Genomic DNA, 17,295 nt, shown 5'->3' on the forward strand with positions numbered 1-17,295 from the left:
GCATGGCACAGGAAAGTACTGAGATCGGTCAGGCAGTGGTGTGCTGAAGGGCTTGAGATGTGCTCAAGCATGCCCTTGAAGCATGGAACAGGAAAGTACTGAGGTCAGTCAGGTAGTGGTTGCCTGTCAGGTAGTGGTAGCCTGAATGGTTTGAGATGTGCTCAAGCATGCCTTCGAAGCATGGAACAGGAAAGTACTGAGGTCAGTCAGGCAGTGGTAGCCTCAATGGGTTAAGATGTACTCAAGCATGCCCTCGAAGCATTGAACAGGAAAGTACTGAGGTCAGTCAGGTAGTGGTTGCCTGTCAAGTAGTGGTAGCCTGAATGGTTTGAGATGTGCTCAAGCATGCCCTCGAAGCATGGAACAGGAAAGTACTGAGGTCAGTCAGGCAGATGTAGCCTGAATGGCTTGATATGTGCTCAAGCGTGCCCTTGAAACATGGAGGGTGTTTAGAGGTGTCATATCCTGCCAGACCCCAGAGAGATACACCTAGGGTAACTCAGACATGATCTGGACAGAGTATAATGTGTGCAAGGTAAATGAAATGGACGCACATGGCACTCCTCCTGACTTCTCCGCTGATTGCCATGGAAAGGAGAAGTGATTAGGAGTAGTTTTCTTCTTTTTTTCCATGGTGACCATTTTCATTTGCAGTTTTTTTGTAACTTGTGAAACGACCATGGTGCCATTTCACAACTAGAAAACGATTGTCATTCCGGGCATCATGCTGAGGTGTCAATAGCTCAGTGGGGTGACGTTACCAGCTGGGGATGGAGGTGGAACCTGCCATAGCCTTGGGGATTATTGCTTACATATTCTCAGAGTTACAAAGTCTGAAGTACGTAGTTCTACCTTCCATGTAGAAGTACCGACAACTGGCTTCAGGTCACAACAGGGTTGTATCGTGGGGCAAGATTTGAGAACCACGACTCCGACAGTCAGAAGTGATCAAGGCAGTACTGTGTCCAATTAGAATGCGGAACGTTGAATCTGTGCAGGGGAGTAAATCTGGGGTTGCTTGGCATGTAGGGAGAGAATGAAGGATCATGTGACTGAGAGGTTGTGCAGAATGGATCTGGTAGCTGGCTCTGAGGTTGACGGAGAATGTCTTCTTTTTCCAGGTGAAGATCCGCTGGTGGAGGTGCACAACGAACGAGATATTAACTCTGTGGCGGGAGTCTTGAAGCTCTACTTCAGAGGCCTGGAAAACCCTATCTTTCCTAAGGAAAGGTTCCAGGATTTGATAAACACTATCAGTAAGTACACGCATGGGGGTCTCCTCTCGACTGCTTTGGGGGCGCTAGTTCACCATCACCTCTGCTATTTCCGTGAGCCCAATAACCCGTTGGTGGCATTTAAACTGCTGTGTGGTATGCATCCTTGTCCCCAAAAATGCAAAAAAAGGTTGCTTTTTTGATGTTTATAACACTGAGGTCTGCCTCCATGAAATCCTAACAAAAGGGTCTTTTTTTTGCATACTGCAAGTTGGCACTCACCAGGGTGTTGTAGTAACGTGATCGTAAAGCCATAGTTGGTATTCCCAGGGCCCAGGTTATTCCCTAAATCTGTTTGTTTGATGTCTTATCTTTTATTATTGGGGTGGGGCAGACACAAGTGTGAAATGTAGAGTGCTTATGGCCCCTTTTCCTGACAAGTGACAGCGCACTGGCAAGGGACCATTAGCATTCCAAAGCCCCTCAATGTGTGTGTAAATACTCCACTGTAAACCACATAAGCCTGATTTTTCCAGATAGTCTGTGGTGTGTCTAACTTGTTGACTTGAAAACACACTTGCACATTTTATTTAGAAGATGATTTTGTGAATCAATTCTGTGACGTGAAGACAAGTAGGGCAATACACAGAGATGTCTGGTCGTCTTGTGCAAGTAAGACATTTTCAAGCCAACAGGGCATTGTAATTGTTTACGGACTCAGTAATTTTAGGAATAAAGTTTTTTTTGTTTTTTAAATTAATGTTGTAAACCAGGAAAGGGGGTGTTATAAAACAAATGGAGATGAGAATGGGTACAACTGTAAACTGAGAGTGCAAGCCGTGGGTCGTATAACCACAGAAGGTGGCAGAGATTTTAATGGGAGTGAACACGGGGATTGCCAATTCGTCAGTCAAAATGTGGCATTAATTGCGGTCCTATGAGAGCTGGCAAACACTGGTACAACAGTGACTCCTAGTGGACGGTTGGGAGCATTGAGTAGGTAGTGAAGACAAGAAGCCTAGAAAGCAAATGGAGACTGGCAATGGCAAACGTTGATGACAGGGCCCCAGTACATGGCTTAACCACATGAGTCACTGCCAATGGGTTAGGTGGCCTCGCAGTGATGAACTAGAGGTCATGATGTGTTTGTTTCCTGGGTGCTTTCACAGTGGAGGTTGACGTTATGGCTCTATGTTAGCGGCAAACTAGTATTCGGAAGGGTACCTGGTTACTGCCTTGCTCTGCCCAGGTCGGTACAATAATATCAACAAACGAATGAGCAAGGTCACGTCGATCTCTGCTGAAGAGTAACCACTGCTACACCCTGAGTGGGTAACCCCTTGTCTGGGTGGTCACAGAATTCTCATGAAACGGTTGTGCTGCACAAAAGGGTTTTATTTTGAAGTTCAGTGGTGTAGTAATACACTGGTATTTTTCAAAAACATAGGACATTCACATTTGAGGACATACAAGGTGTAGTACCTAAGTACGAATGATCAAGTGGTCAATATTTGAGACATCTACTTGTACAGTTTGTTCATTCTCTATAGGTTCCTTGTGAAGGAAGCTTAGAGAATTCAGTGCAATCATAGACAGGTAGGGGGCCCATAGAGTGTGAATTTCGTCTCATCGCAAGATTTTTTTCTTTGCCCTTTTTTCATGATGGCTGTTACATTGAAGTAACTGTATGTTTTCATGAAGTTATGTGTAAGTCAGAAATTATTGTGCCTATTTACTTTGTGGTTGATTTCTAAATACAAATTATATATTTGTTGACAAATTTAAATTCTGTTTTGGCTGATTTTGTCAGCTTTGAAGGTGTGCAGGGGACGGGAGTGTCTTTAGGTTTAGACACTTTTCTCCTTTTCATATATTACACAGGCTGCGTGTCAGGGCCAGTATTCCTCCCCAGCACCCAGAATGTATTTACATTGATTGTACTACTTAATTAAATCTATGTACTCTTGGTGTGCTCCTATTGAGTACCTTTTCGGAGGTGTTTCTCTCACAGAATGCCCACGCTGAAAAAATAAAACAGTCTTCCATAAAGGTGGGAGCTTCCATTTCACATCCTCTCAGTCATGTGCATGGGGTACACAGACAGAGGTGTCGCTAGGAGGGCAGGGGGCTATAGCCCTGAGTCTTTTGGTTGTAGCCCCGGATAAAAGCTCAGGGGCTTCAACCAAAAGGCTAGCTAGCCCGGAGTCCAAACAGTCTCGACATTAGCGTAGCCCCGGATCTTTGTCCAGACCTAGCAACACTCCTGCACACAGCGCTCCACACGAGCCTCGCTCAGTAAATTGGCCTGCAGTTACGTGACACAGCATAAACATTACTTCTAACAGGCTCTGTCGGAAATGCCAGCTCTACCCAATTACACTCTCAGGAAGAGGTCTTGGTATTTCACGCTCACCTGAATACAGCGTCTTAATTGACTTTTGGAGCAGCTGGGTTAAAACTCCTCTTCAAGTCAGGTGCAAAGATATGTAAATGATAGGATTAGATGTGTCCTTCTGGAGGCATTCTTTCTACCTCATCTACTTCCTGTGCATGACCTCTCATTAGTGAGCAAGCGACCTCTCTCTATAAGGGCCCTCGTGTCACGACGACGGTGCCGCAAAGCCATCGTCTCTTCTCCATCTGGTAGATGCCTCGTAGGATGCAGCGTACACCAGCACGTGCTTCTGAGCTCAAACAGAAGCCATTAGCTATGGAATATTTAATGTCAGCGTCGCGCTCAGTGCAGATGCGCATGCAGGCCAAGCATGGCGTCCAATGGAAATGCCTTATTGCATATTTATGAGGGAGCCCGCTAAAAATGGTTCAGTTCTTGAGTTGAGCGCTCTATGTGCCTGCTCATAGGCGAACGACCAACAGCGCGCTTCCACCATATGCCTTCCATAAGTGTCGCTTGTCTTTACCCAGAAACATATGCACAAATGCCTAGTAACACAACCTTGCTGCTCTGTAGTGATATATCAGTAGTGTTTGCAAGGTCCGATGACGTCTTCCAGCTCCATTTATACCCATCGGGTCTAAGGTATGAACGAAAGGACTCTTACCAGGGGTGAATTATCTATGATATTTACTGTATCGTTCGTAGAACTATCTCAACGGTACTGCTGTTAAGGTCTCCAATTATTAGTACAGAACAGGTAAAAGTACAATTAGCACCCAAGAGGTTCGTCCAAACCAGGGTTGTCCAACTCCAGACCTCGATGGCCGGATCAATATCAGATTTTCAAGATACCCCCATTAATATTCATGAGATAAATTTGCATACTATGATTCTAAATGTATGCACATTTTTGCTCATGAATATTAATGAGAGATATCCTGAAAACCCATCAGGTTTCCGGCCTGCGAGCCCTGGAGTTGGACAACCCTGATCCAGACGAATCAGATTGCTCGGACCAAGGGCAAGAGTTACTGCTGTTGGTCCACATCCCAAGCAATTTGAGCGGCCCAGGTTCTTTATGCAACTCCTCAAATCCTTCATCCTTGCACCCTCCCTCGAAATGGAATGGGTGTCCTTCTGTTGTGAAGTAGCTGCTTTTGTTTTATTGGTTGCCAGTTAAAAACAAAATGTAATGGTGGAAGGTTGTATTGATGTGGACCGCAAGCAACGTTCCCCATTGCAACAAAAAAAGCATCCACGCAAATGACCCTGATGCTAATAGCCGTGTAGCCCACCAGAGTAGGATATACCCGGTGTTAAAGATACCCGAGACATCATTAAAAGATGCCTTCTTCACTTGGGCCTTTGATTTGATCTGCAGAACATCAGCACCCATTGAAGTCAGATCCGGTGGGGTTTAAAGGCAAATTAATTTGTGATACACATACTCAATATTCTATACATGCTAATGTATACAACATTTCACAAACTACAAACAAATTGCATAAGGAGTTGTCAATACTATATTGACCCAGATATGAATCTAGGAGCGGACCACCCACGTTCATCCCAGCATCCTTTGAATTATGGCCTCAATGTGAATGGAGGGTTGTTCCACTCCTTGTTTTGATTTATATTGCATACATGTCCATTAAGAAAGGTGTCCTGTGCCTTTTTGTGCATTTACACTAAACTTAGTCGCAGGATTGCAGGCCCTAGAGGTACTTAGCAGCCCATTGGCAAAGCTTCCACTATCTTGCCCTAGGCCTATCAGTAGGACAAGCAGGAGACGGCGACTCACATTTGTCGTCCCTCTCTCTATTGTCAAATTGGGAGCTTTCCACAGAGGTCAGTCAATAAGGCGTACAAGGTCTAGTTCAGTGGTCTGCAACTTGAGGCTCTCCAGATGTTTTGGACTACGACTCCCATGATCCATCACCATTGACGATGCTGGCTGGAACTAGTGGGATTTGTAGTATAAAACATCTGGGGATCCAAAGGATGCAGAGCTCTGGTCTAGTCGATTGCTCTGACTCAAGGCCAATTGGTATGAGCTCTTCGGTTTTCCATACAGAGATCTCCCTTGGGTTCTATATTAGCTGCCCTTATCACAAGGATTACTCCCCTTTGGGTTGTCAGAGGGAAGTCCGTAGTGCAATGTTTTCTGTAAGATCTGACTGGTCCTCTAAAGTGAGCTGTCACTTCCATCCATTTGTCCGATGCCAAGTGTCACCAATGCAGAATGATAGTTCTACATAGATAAGTTATTATGTTTTTTGTTCTGTTGCTCTCAACTAGTGCCTACTAATGCAAACTCTATTATCTAATGGAGAGCGCTCATCGCAGCGTAGACAACAAGTGCAAAAGAGGAATGTGAGTGATGAGCCCTCAGGTAGGTCCCCAATATCCTATAGTGACTTCTCACTCACATTCCATGAATTGGGCCAACATAGTCCAAAGGGACTCTCCCACAAAAGGTCTATTGGGAGGCGCTCTTGTGGAGGCCAATCATTGCATGATCTGTCATCGAGAGCGCCCCTATCGTCTGTCTGCCTCTGGTCCCAAATAGGCCAGCAGCGGCTAGAATGAGAATCCTCCCTTGCGGCCGTGTAAGAAATAGATTGTTGGGTGATACCAGTCCCACCAACCAGTACAGTTGTTTATGGATAAGGCTGGTGGCAAGCACTCTCACTAATGGCAGTTGTGTATTCTTGTGTTCTAGAAATCGAGAACCCTGCGGAGCGTGTGCACCAGATTCAGCAGATCCTGATTACCCTTCCGCGGGCCGTCATCATCGTCATGCGCTATCTTTTCGCCTTCCTCAATCAGTAAGTTTATCATTACGACATTGTGTTCTTCCCAGCTCCAAAAGCACATGAGTTAACAGGCACCTCTTGACGGATAGCACTTCACTGATATGAATTCTAGCCCACTAGGACACTTAGGGTCTCATCATGAGTTGGGCGGTAGCCCTTAAATGCGGCGGTAATGCTATTACTACCACATTTAAGGGTCCCCCCAATCACGAATCTGGCAGAATTTACCGCCAGCTCCAAGCTGGGGGTAAATGCACCAATTTACTGCCCATTTTCGGGCACAATTAGCGCAACGCTGTTAGCGCGCACTAATTGCGCCAAAAATGCCCAACCCTTGATCTTGCGTTAATAGCGCCGGACCAGGTGACGGTAACGCTATTAGCCCGTGCAGTATCCCTGTGGGATACCACACAACTTGTGGTGAGGCCCGTAGCCTTTAAGTGCTTGCCCTTGGATGTGTGTGTGTTCCCAGCCATCTTTGGTTACAATCCCAGCAGATCCGACTCAACCCTTCAACCTTCACAAGTCGATACATTGAGTTACACTCATTTGAGTTAAAACACCTTTTATCACAGCTCTTAAGAGCAGAAGGTTTATAGCACAAAGTGCTCAATGAAAATGTGAGGTTCGTGTTATCTTTTTACACTGCTGCAAGCTCAATTACCACTGGTACAAAACTGACTCTAATGCAGAAAAGTCTTTAAATGCATTTCTGCCCCAGAGTAATTTTTGCACTAGCACTATTTGTTGGCACGTGTGCAAACATTAATTGGAAGAATATGTGTTTTGCAATTGGATAATGTTTGCCCCCCTGCTGCTAATTGCACTAGTGCCAGTGCAGTTTCTGTAATACAGCGTAGATGTGTTTTCTAGTTTCCCAATGCCAAACATCATCATTTGGAAAGAATGAATTTCATGACACAGCCACAGGGAAGCTAATTGAATTGAGAATACCTTTCTCATTCTGAAAAATGTCAGCTGTTTCATAGAGTTCTGATTTCATTTTAATGCTTTGGGCCAAAACTGTGTGATAGTGTTGCAGAGATACTGATTGGTGGAATAATATGAACAGGAGTGTCCTTGTCAACCTCTGAGAGATAGTTGAGAGGAATGTGTTTAGACCAGAAACACTTACTACTATAACAAGAGTCATCAGGACAATCCTGCATCAGGTGTCGCCCAATAGAGGGCAAAGAGATGAGCAAGGTTGATGCTTGGCAAAGCAAGGTAGGCTCGGGCCGAGGCAAGGCAGACAGCAATAAGCGCAGGTTATTTCAATACACAAGGAGTGGCCATATGTACAGTGTTGTGCAACAAGACCTGTCCACCATATAAAACCACATCAAAACCCCATCCAAGACCTGTCCCCCATCTAAAGGCACATCAAAACCTCATCCAAGACCTGTCCACCATCTAACACCACATCAAAACCCCATCCAAGACCTGTCCACCATCTAACACCACATCAAAACCCCATCCAAGACCTGTCCACCATCTAAAACCACATCGAAACCCCACCCAAGACCTGTCCACCATCTAACACCACATCAAAACCTCATCCAAGACCTGTCCACCATCTAAATCCACATCAAAACCCCATTCAAGACCTGTCCACCATCTAAAACCACATCAAAACCTCATCCAAGACCTGTCCCCCATCTAAAACCCCATCAAAACCCCATCCAAGACCTGTCCCCCATCTAAAACCACATCAAAACCTCATCCAAGACCTGCCCCCCATCTAAAACCCCATCAGGACCCCATCCAAGACCTGTCCACCATGTAAAACCACATCAAAACCCCATCCAAGACCTGTCCCCCATCTAAAAGCACATCAAAACCCCACCCAAGAACTGTCCACCATCTAACACCACATCAAAACCCCATCCAAGACCTGCCCCCATCTAAAAGCACATCAAAACCCCATCCTAGACCTGTCCACCATCTAATACCACATCAAAACCCCATCCAAGACCTGTCCCCCATCTAAAAGCACATCAAAACCCCACCCAAGACCTGTCCACCACCTAACACCACATCAAAACCCCATCCAAGACCTCTGCCCCATCTAAAAGCACATCAAAACCCCACCCAAGACCTGTCCACCAACTAACACCACATCAAAAACTCATCCAAGACCTGTCCACCATCTAACACCCCATCAAAACCTCATCCAAGACCTGTACCCCATCTAAAACCCCATCAAAACCCCATCCAAGACCTGTCCCCCATCTAAAACCCCATCAAAACCCAATCCAAGACCTGTCCACATTCTAAAACCACATCAAAACCCCATCCAAGACCTGTCCACCATCTAAAACCCCATCAAAACCCCATCCAAGACCTGTCCAACATCTAAAAGCACATCAAAACCCCACCCAAGACCTGTCCCCCATCTAAAAGCACATCAAAACCCCATCCAAGACCTGTACCCCATCTAACACCACATCAAAACCCCATCCAAGACCTGTCCACCATCTAACACCACATCAAAACCCCATCCAAGACCTGTCCCCCATCTAAAACCCCATCATAACCCCACCCAAGACCTGTCCACCATCTAAAACCACATCAAAACCCCACCCAAGACCTGTCCACCATCTAAAACCACATCAAAACCCCACCCAAGACCTGTCCACCATATAAAACCACATCAAAACCCCACCCAAGACCTGTCCACCATCTAAAACCACATCAAAACCCCACCCAAGACCTGTCCACCATCTGACACCACATCAAAACCCCACCCAAGACCTGTCCACCATCTGACACCACATCAAAACCCCACCCAAGACCTGTCCACCATCTGACACCACATCAAAACCCCACCCAATACCTGTCCACCATCTAACACCACATCAAAACCCCACCCAAGACCTGTCCACCATCTAACACCACATCAAAACCTCATCCAAGACCTGTCCCCCATCTAAAACCCCATCAAAACCCCATCCAAGACCTGTCCACCATCTAAAACCCCATCAAAACCCCATCCAAGACCTGTCCAACATCTAAAACCCCATCAAAACCCCATCCAAGACCTGTCCCCCATCTAAAACCCCATCAAAACCCCATTCAAGACCTGTCCCCCATCTAACACCACATCAAAACTTCATCCAAGACCTGTCCCCCATCTAACACCCCATCAAAACCCCATCCAAGACCTGTCCCCCATCTAAAAGCACATCAAAACCCCACCCAAGACCTGTCCCCCATCTAAAAGCACATCAAAACCCCATCCAAGACCTGTCCCCCATCTAACACCACATCAAAACCCCATCCAAGACCTGTCCCCCATCTAAAACCCCATCATAACCCCACCCAAGACCTGTCCACCATCTAAAACCACATGAAAACCCCACCCAAGACCTGTCACCATCTAAAACCACATCAAAACCCCACCCAAGACCTGTCCACCATCTAAAACCACATCAAAACCCCACCCAAGACCTGTCCACCATCTAAAACCACATACAAAACCCCACCCAAGACCTGTCCACCATCTAAAACCATATCAAAACCCCACCCAAGACCTGTCCACCATCTGACACCACATCAAAACCCCACCCAAGACCTGTCCACCATCTGACACCACATCAAAACCCCACCCAATACCTGTCCACCATCTAACACCACATCAAAACCCCACCCAAGACCTGTCCACCATCTAACACCACATCAAAACCTCATCCAAGACCTGTCCCCCATCTTAAACCACATCAAAACCCCATCCAAGACCTGTCCACCATCTAAAACCCCATCAAAACCCCATCCAAGACCTGTCCAACATCTAAAACCCCATCAAAACCCCATCCAAGACCTGTCCCCCATCTAAAAGCACATCAAAACCCCACCCAAGACCTGTCCCCCATCTAAAAGCACATCAAAACCCCATCCAAGACCTGTCCCCATCTAATACCACATCAAAACCCCATCCAAGACCTGTCCACCATCTAACACCACATCAAAACCCCATCCAAGACCTGTCCCCCATCTAAAACCCCATCATAACCCCACCCAAGACCTGTCCCCCATCTAAAACCACATCAAAACCCCACCCAAGACCTGTCCACCATCTAAAACCACATCAAAACCCCACCCAAGACCTGCCCACCATCTAAAACCACATCAAAACCCCACCCAAGACCTGTCCACCATCTAAAACCACATCAAAACCCCACCCAAGACCTGTCCACCATCTGACACCACATCAAAACCCCACCCAGAACCTGTCCACCATCTGACACCACATCAAAACCCCACCCAAGACCTGTCCACCATCTAACACCACATCAAAACCCCACCCAAGACCTGTCCACCATCTAAAACCACATCAAAACCCCACCCAAGACCTGTCCCCCATCTAACACCCCATCAAAACCCCATCCAAGACCTGTCCCCCATCTAAAAGCACATCAAAATCCAACCCAAGACCTGTCCCCCATCTAAAAGCACATCAAAACCCCATCCAAGACCTGTCCCCCATCTAACACCACATCAAAACCCCATCCAAGACCTGTCCCCCATCTAAAACCCCATCATAACCCCACCCAAGACCTGTCCACCATCTAAAACCACATGAAAACCCCACCCAAGACCTGTCACCATCTAAAACCACATCAAAACCCCACCCAAGACCTGTCCACCATCTAAAACCACATCAAAACCCCACCCAAGACCTGTCCACCATCTAAAACCACATCAAAACCCCACCCAAGACCTGTCCACCATCTAAAACCATATCAAAACCCCACCCAAGACCTGTCCACCATCTGACACCACATCAAAACCCCACCCAAGACCTGTCCACCATCTGACACCACATCAAAACCCCACCCAATACCTGTCCACCATCTAACACCACATCAAAACCCCACCCAAGACCTGTCCACCATCTAAAACCACATCAAAACCCCATCCAAGACCTGTCCACCATATACAACCCCATCAAAACCCCATCCAAGACCTGTCCAACATCTAAAACCCCATCAAAACCCCATCCAAGACCTGTCCCCCATCTAAAAGCACATCAAAACCCCACCCAAGACCTGTCCCCCATCTAAAAGCACATCAAAACCCCATCCACGACCTGTCCCCCATCTAACACCACATCAAAACCCCATCCAAGACCTGTCCACCATCTAACACCACATCAAAACCCCATCCAAGACCTGTCCCCCATCTAAAACCCCATCATAACCCCACCCAAGACCTGCCCCCCATCTAAAACCAAATCAAAACCCCACCCAAGACCTGTCCACCATCTAAAACCACATCAAAACCCCACCCAAGACCTGCCCACCATCTAAAACCACATCAAAACCCCACCCAAGACCTGTCCACCATCTAAAACCACATCAAAACCCCACCCAAGACCTGTCCACCATCTGACACCACATCAAAACCCCACCCAGAACCTGTCCACCATCTGACACCACATCAAAACCCCACCCAAGACCTGTCCACCATCTAACACCACATAAAAACCCCACCCAAGACCTGTCCACCATCTAAATCCACATCAAAACCCCACCCAAGACCTGTCCACCATCTAACACCACATCAAAACCTCATCCAAGACCTGCCCCCCATCTAAAACCCCATCAAAACCCCACCCAAGACCTGTCCACCATCTAAAACCACATCAAAACCCCACACAAGACCTGTCCACCATCTAAAACCCCATCAAAACCCCACCCAAGACCTGTCCACCATCTAAAACCACATCAAAACCCCACCCAAGGCCAGTCCACCATCTAACACCACATCCAAGACCTATCAGCAAGAGTCATTTGGTTATGAATTCATCTCTTTGTTTTTCAAATTTGGCCTTAAATTCATGTTTAGAAGTTCATCATGACTGAAAGTCATTTGGTCATAATTTTATCAATTCTGTTATGTTATGATATGATAGTTTATTTATATCGGGCCCATTCACAAGTGTTTCAGGGCGTGACGAGGCAATGTAGTGGTACAAGGGAGGAAAAAACAATAAAAACATAACGATCTTATTAGTCCCAGTGACATTGAGAACGCGCAAGTGCAGGGAAGAGCGAAGGGGGAATTGCAAGGGGTAGGGGAGGAATGGAAAGTGCTGAAACAGGAGTTAAAAATAACAGCACGTAGTGCAAAGACATGTGGCAAGTGCAGAATTTAAGCGCAGACAACGAGTGTCTGATAAGTGCAGGTAAGGGGACTGTAAGGTTGCAGATACAGGCCCAAGTGCAGGGGTCGCCAAGAGGTAGTGCGGGTAAGCAGGCGGTGGGCAGGGATCTGGGCCCCAATACAGGGGGAGTAACCAGGAACCCAGTGCAGAAACAGACAGATCAGCTGGGGAGAGGAATAGAGAAGGCATAGACATTCCTTCTGGGGCAGATATCCTTTTTGTGGATTATGTGTGACAGGCATTGCACTGAAGAAGGACCCAGGTGGTCCGAGATGATAATAAATAATACTAATTCAGCATTTATATAATGCTACAACCCTCAGGTATCTGAGCGCTGTCTATTATTACCCACTGTGTGTGGTGCTCATTTTTCAACCTCGGAAGGATGAAAGTCTGAGTTTGGCCCTGCTGGATTCGAACCTGTGTCAGCAGGCTCTGCGTAGATGTCAAAGCGAGCGCTCTACTCACTGTGCTATCGGACCGCCGAATGCATTGGCCACTGCCATCTGCTAGCAGGGTTTAATAAAACTTGACATTTCTACTGATTAAGTTGTGAGATGTGATTTTGCTAAGCAGTACCAGGACCAATCAGTTATTATTTTTAATCATTCAGTGAATTTGCATAACTGTTTGACCGCATTGGTATATGGTGTGCAATCCTCACTCATGGCTTTGTACCTAGGTCTTATTGCAGATTGCAAGTAGAGTGTCTTTGCCGAGCACCCCGTTTATTTAATGTATTTAATTGTTTTTTTCAACACGATTTATACCTAAGTTCGGTTTCTAAGCGCAGATCTGGGATTCGAACCTCTGGTGCTCTGCGTGATCTTGCTTCCAAGACCAGCATGTTGCCCCTGTGCTGTCCTCCGTCCACTAAACATGAGAATTGATTTATACAGTTGAGATATTATTTCTGAATTAGAGCGCTGCCCACCCACACTCTGCGGGTATGTACAGTGGTTCCAGGGACTGGGATGTCAAGGGAAGGGGTTTTCAGTGTAATGGGATATAGAGCGCGTGCCTTCCATACTCAGGAGGTGGAGCTCGAGGCCAGTGTTATAGGCGAGAAGAGTCTTTGTGACATGTGGGGGGTGACAGAGTGCCAGTGGTGAGGGGCAGTGAGGAAGACGGGGCAGTGGTTGCACAGGGCGGTGGAGGAACGGAAAGATTAAGGAGGGGTGTTGGGGAAGAAGCTGCATGGAGGAAGGAGAAGGGCAGAGTGGAGTGGGCCCATGTCCACATTTGAAGAGTTTCTGATTTTTAATAGAGAGCCACCCGTCATGGATACATGGTTGAGAAGTGGGAGAAGGTCAGGAGAGATTATAAAGGGTGTCTGTTGTGCAGTTGAGTATTGTGTCAAGTGGGGAGAAAGAGAAGATGGGGTGGGAAAGAATGAGGCTAGTGCAGTAGTCATGACAAATGAGTACCAGAGTTAGGAAAAAGGTTGTATCAGAGTCTGGGTTTCCTGATGTTGAGCAGATTGTTCATGGCAGCAGGTGTGGTACCAGCCAAGGCGTGAAGAGTGAGGTCTCTGCAAAGAGGGACACCAGAGGTGTGTGCCTTAGGGTGGAGAACCAGCAGGTCAAGGGGAAATGAGAAAGGTGAAGGAAGCTGAAGAGACGCGTTGGATGCTGGGAGATGGGTGACTTTGGTCATCAAGGAGCTAAAAGAAGACAACAAAGGGCCATCCAGTGGCAGACTGCTGGCAGGCAATCAGAAATATGAAGGATTATGTGTGAGAGAAGGGAGGCTGAATAAGATTTGGTTTTGTCCACAAAGGGGTGATAGGAGAACACAAAGGTGGAGATGAGTTATCTGATGGGGAAAATATAGAGGGTGAAGAGTAGAGGAGCACCGATGCAGCATTTCTGGTGGGCAACAGGGATGGAGGTAGGATCAGACATCGCTGTGTTTCAGGAAATGGAGAAGGAATGATTAGAAGGGTAGGGGAAATCCATTCGAGAGTGGAATCCTGATCAGGTCAGCAAGGCATCAAAGGCAGCCCAGAGGTCCAGAAGGATTCGGACAGAAAGGGTTTGCAATGGTGAGAAGATGTCAGAAAATGTGAGAAATACGTAAGGGCAGTTTCCGTGGAGTCCCCGCTGCGGAATCTGCACTTGAGGTGGTCATGTGGGTTATTGAGGGGGGTGGAGGTCCTGATGAAGATTATCATCCAGGCGTTAGCTACCTGCAGGATGCGGGACGAAGTTGGAGAGAACGAGTGCAGATGGGAAATGGTAGTCAGGGGCGGGAGAGCAGAGTCTTGCGTGTGTGTCCCGGATTGTAGAGAATTCTGGGACCAGTTGGTGAGTTTTCAATCACGCGTTTCGAATTCTGTGATAACATTCAATACCCAGAAATCCCACACCTGTCCGTCATCTTTCCTTTGCCTACTTTTGTATTTTTTTGTCTCGCCAGTGAAGGATGTGTGTCGCTACTTCATGCATAGAGGCACCCACTCTTTCAAATCTTAAATTGCTTCTGCTTTATTGGGCCACGTTCGCAAGGGACATGCTTGTTCGCAGTTGGAGAACCACTCTTTTATATCAATCGTACATCTACTAACCCTTTTTCCGTTCCCACTGAAAGCTACTCGCAAAGGCCTCAGGATCATGCATTGGGCCTGTGTTGAGGTTTCCACATATACCCTGCCTTAATACTCACTGAGCTAATGTTCAAGTATCTGGGGTTAGTCATTGGGCAACACATGCCCATCAATCTGATTTCTTAATGTATTGATCCGAATAGAGAGGTAGGTGGTCAACTGGTGGCTTTAAACAAGCATAGGCTTTCAAGAAATCTAGAAACTCTACGATTCTCTTATCACACCCCTTACATCTACACGCTTAATGATTTCTTTGAACTCCTTTCTGCTTTGGCCGTTCCTAAAGTGACTCCCCCATTAGCTGCACTGTAGTATTTGCCTTTGATATGTCTGCCCTCTTCTCAAGTTTTTTCTCTTGCTTGCTTTAGTCTATCACAGTACAGTGATGAGAACATGATGGACCCCTACAACCTGGCCATCTGCTTTGGACCAACCCTTATGCCCATTCCAGACGGACAGGATCCAGTCGCGTGCCAGGCGCATGTCAATGAGGTCATCAAAAGCATCATTGTACACCACGAGGCCCTGTTCCCAAACCATCGGGAGCTGGAGGGGCCAGTGTATGAGAAGTGCATGACCGGAGGCGAGGACTATTGGTGAGTATGCATATTGCTGATGGGAGTGTGGGGGTTTATATAGGTGAGTACTGTTTTATAAAGTGCTACCAGCGGCATTGGGGCACTGGTGAGTAGGGCTCCGAGCATAGTGCTGAAGGACAGGGGTAGTGGTGAGTTTCCAAATAGAGGGGGCATACAGGTGAGTACTGCGGCATGCATAGCGCTGATGGTATAGGAGCTGTACAGCACAACTCTAGGCGTATTGTTAATGGCTGTAAAAGAAGCATTGGGGAACATGGCTCTGCCCATAATGCTGGTGGGATCAGAGGCGAACCAGTGAGTGTGATTGATAGAGCAAGATGTCTCTGTGAAGGTTGGGCAATGAGACACAATGAATTCTGCGCCAAGTTAGTTATCATATATATTAATCATACTAGGGTTGCTGCGTGTGCACACAAATTGTGTGTCTTCGCCTAATGCCACAGCACACAAGCAATTCATACACGTTAGATGTGCCCAAACGCGCAAATCCGCATTCCGTATATATTGAACAGACTGTTATTAGTCACATCAGCCTCGGAGACATAGAATCTTATATATTCCCTGGCATCGTCAATTATTCAAGAAGAGAATTCATTGTTACATATTGTTTCATTCAATTCTGAAGCCGACACATGTTTCAACCAAGTCGGCCTTTGGCCAGGCCATTATTGGATAGTAAAAGGTTGTGCGAGTCTTGGTTGTGATCATATTGGATCTGAATGAGTTGGTAATGGTTATTCCTTGTGGTGTTGTTCCCTTAAATTGAGTCATTATCAGCTGTTCTTGCTTTTGCATGCACTCCTCACACAGCAGGTGCCTGGTAATATTGATTCATTATACTTCCATAATTTTGGCCCATGCCGTATTCGGCTGCGGCATCCCGCATGCTCTGTGCCTTCGGAACTAATGTGACTAATACTGGTCTGTTAAATTTATACTGAATGCGGATTTGCGCATTTAAGCACATTTAAGGTGTGCCGTGCAATAGTACTGGCGAATATGACTCCTGTTTTAGCCCACAAAGCTGGATCGAGATCAACCTTAATGCTGATGGCAGATGACTACTCAGGAGTACAGCTCTTCTTTTGATGCTGATGGGAGAAAGCAATTCAGGAATACAGTGCTTCTTATGATGCTGATAGGAGAGGGCTACTCAAGAGTACATCTCTTCTCATAATGCTGATGGGAGAAAGCAATTGAGGAATACAGTGCTTCTTATAATGCTGATAGGAGAGGACTACTCAGGAGTACAGCTCTTCTTATGATGCTGATAGGAGAGGGCTACTCAAGAGTACATCTCTTCTCATAATGCTGATGGGAGAAAGCAATTCAGGAATACAGTGCTTCTTATAATGCTGATAGGAGAGGACTACTCAGGAGTACAGCTCTTCTTATGATGCTGATAGGAGAGGGCTACTCAAGAGTACATCTCTTCTCATAATGCTGATGGGAGAAAGCAATTCAGGAATACAGTGCGTCTTATAATGCTGATAGGAG

The 17,295-nt window shown here is 46.5% G+C and overlaps 1 protein-coding gene across 4 annotated transcripts in view; it reads left to right on the forward strand.

Moving 5' to 3' along the window:
• SRGAP3 (SLIT-ROBO Rho GTPase activating protein 3) overlaps positions 1–17,295 on the forward strand; it is a 780,680-nt gene that overhangs the window by 712,878 nt on the left and 50,507 nt on the right. For all 4 annotated transcript variants that reach the window (XM_069643471.1, XM_069643470.1, XM_069643468.1 and 1 more), the window contains exons 15-17: positions 1,122–1,256; positions 6,335–6,440; positions 15,568–15,795. In XM_069643471.1, the coding sequence (XP_069499572.1) occupies positions 1,122–1,256; positions 6,335–6,440; positions 15,568–15,795 (469 nt within the window). The remainder of the gene's footprint in view (positions 1–1,121; positions 1,257–6,334; positions 6,441–15,567; positions 15,796–17,295) is intronic.

This window comes from Ambystoma mexicanum, chromosome 2p (assembly GCF_040938575.1).
Source record: "Ambystoma mexicanum isolate Mex_15411 chromosome 2p, UKY_AmexF1_1, whole genome shotgun sequence".
In the NCBI taxonomy this organism is placed as follows: domain Eukaryota; kingdom Metazoa; phylum Chordata; class Amphibia; order Caudata; family Ambystomatidae; genus Ambystoma; species Ambystoma mexicanum.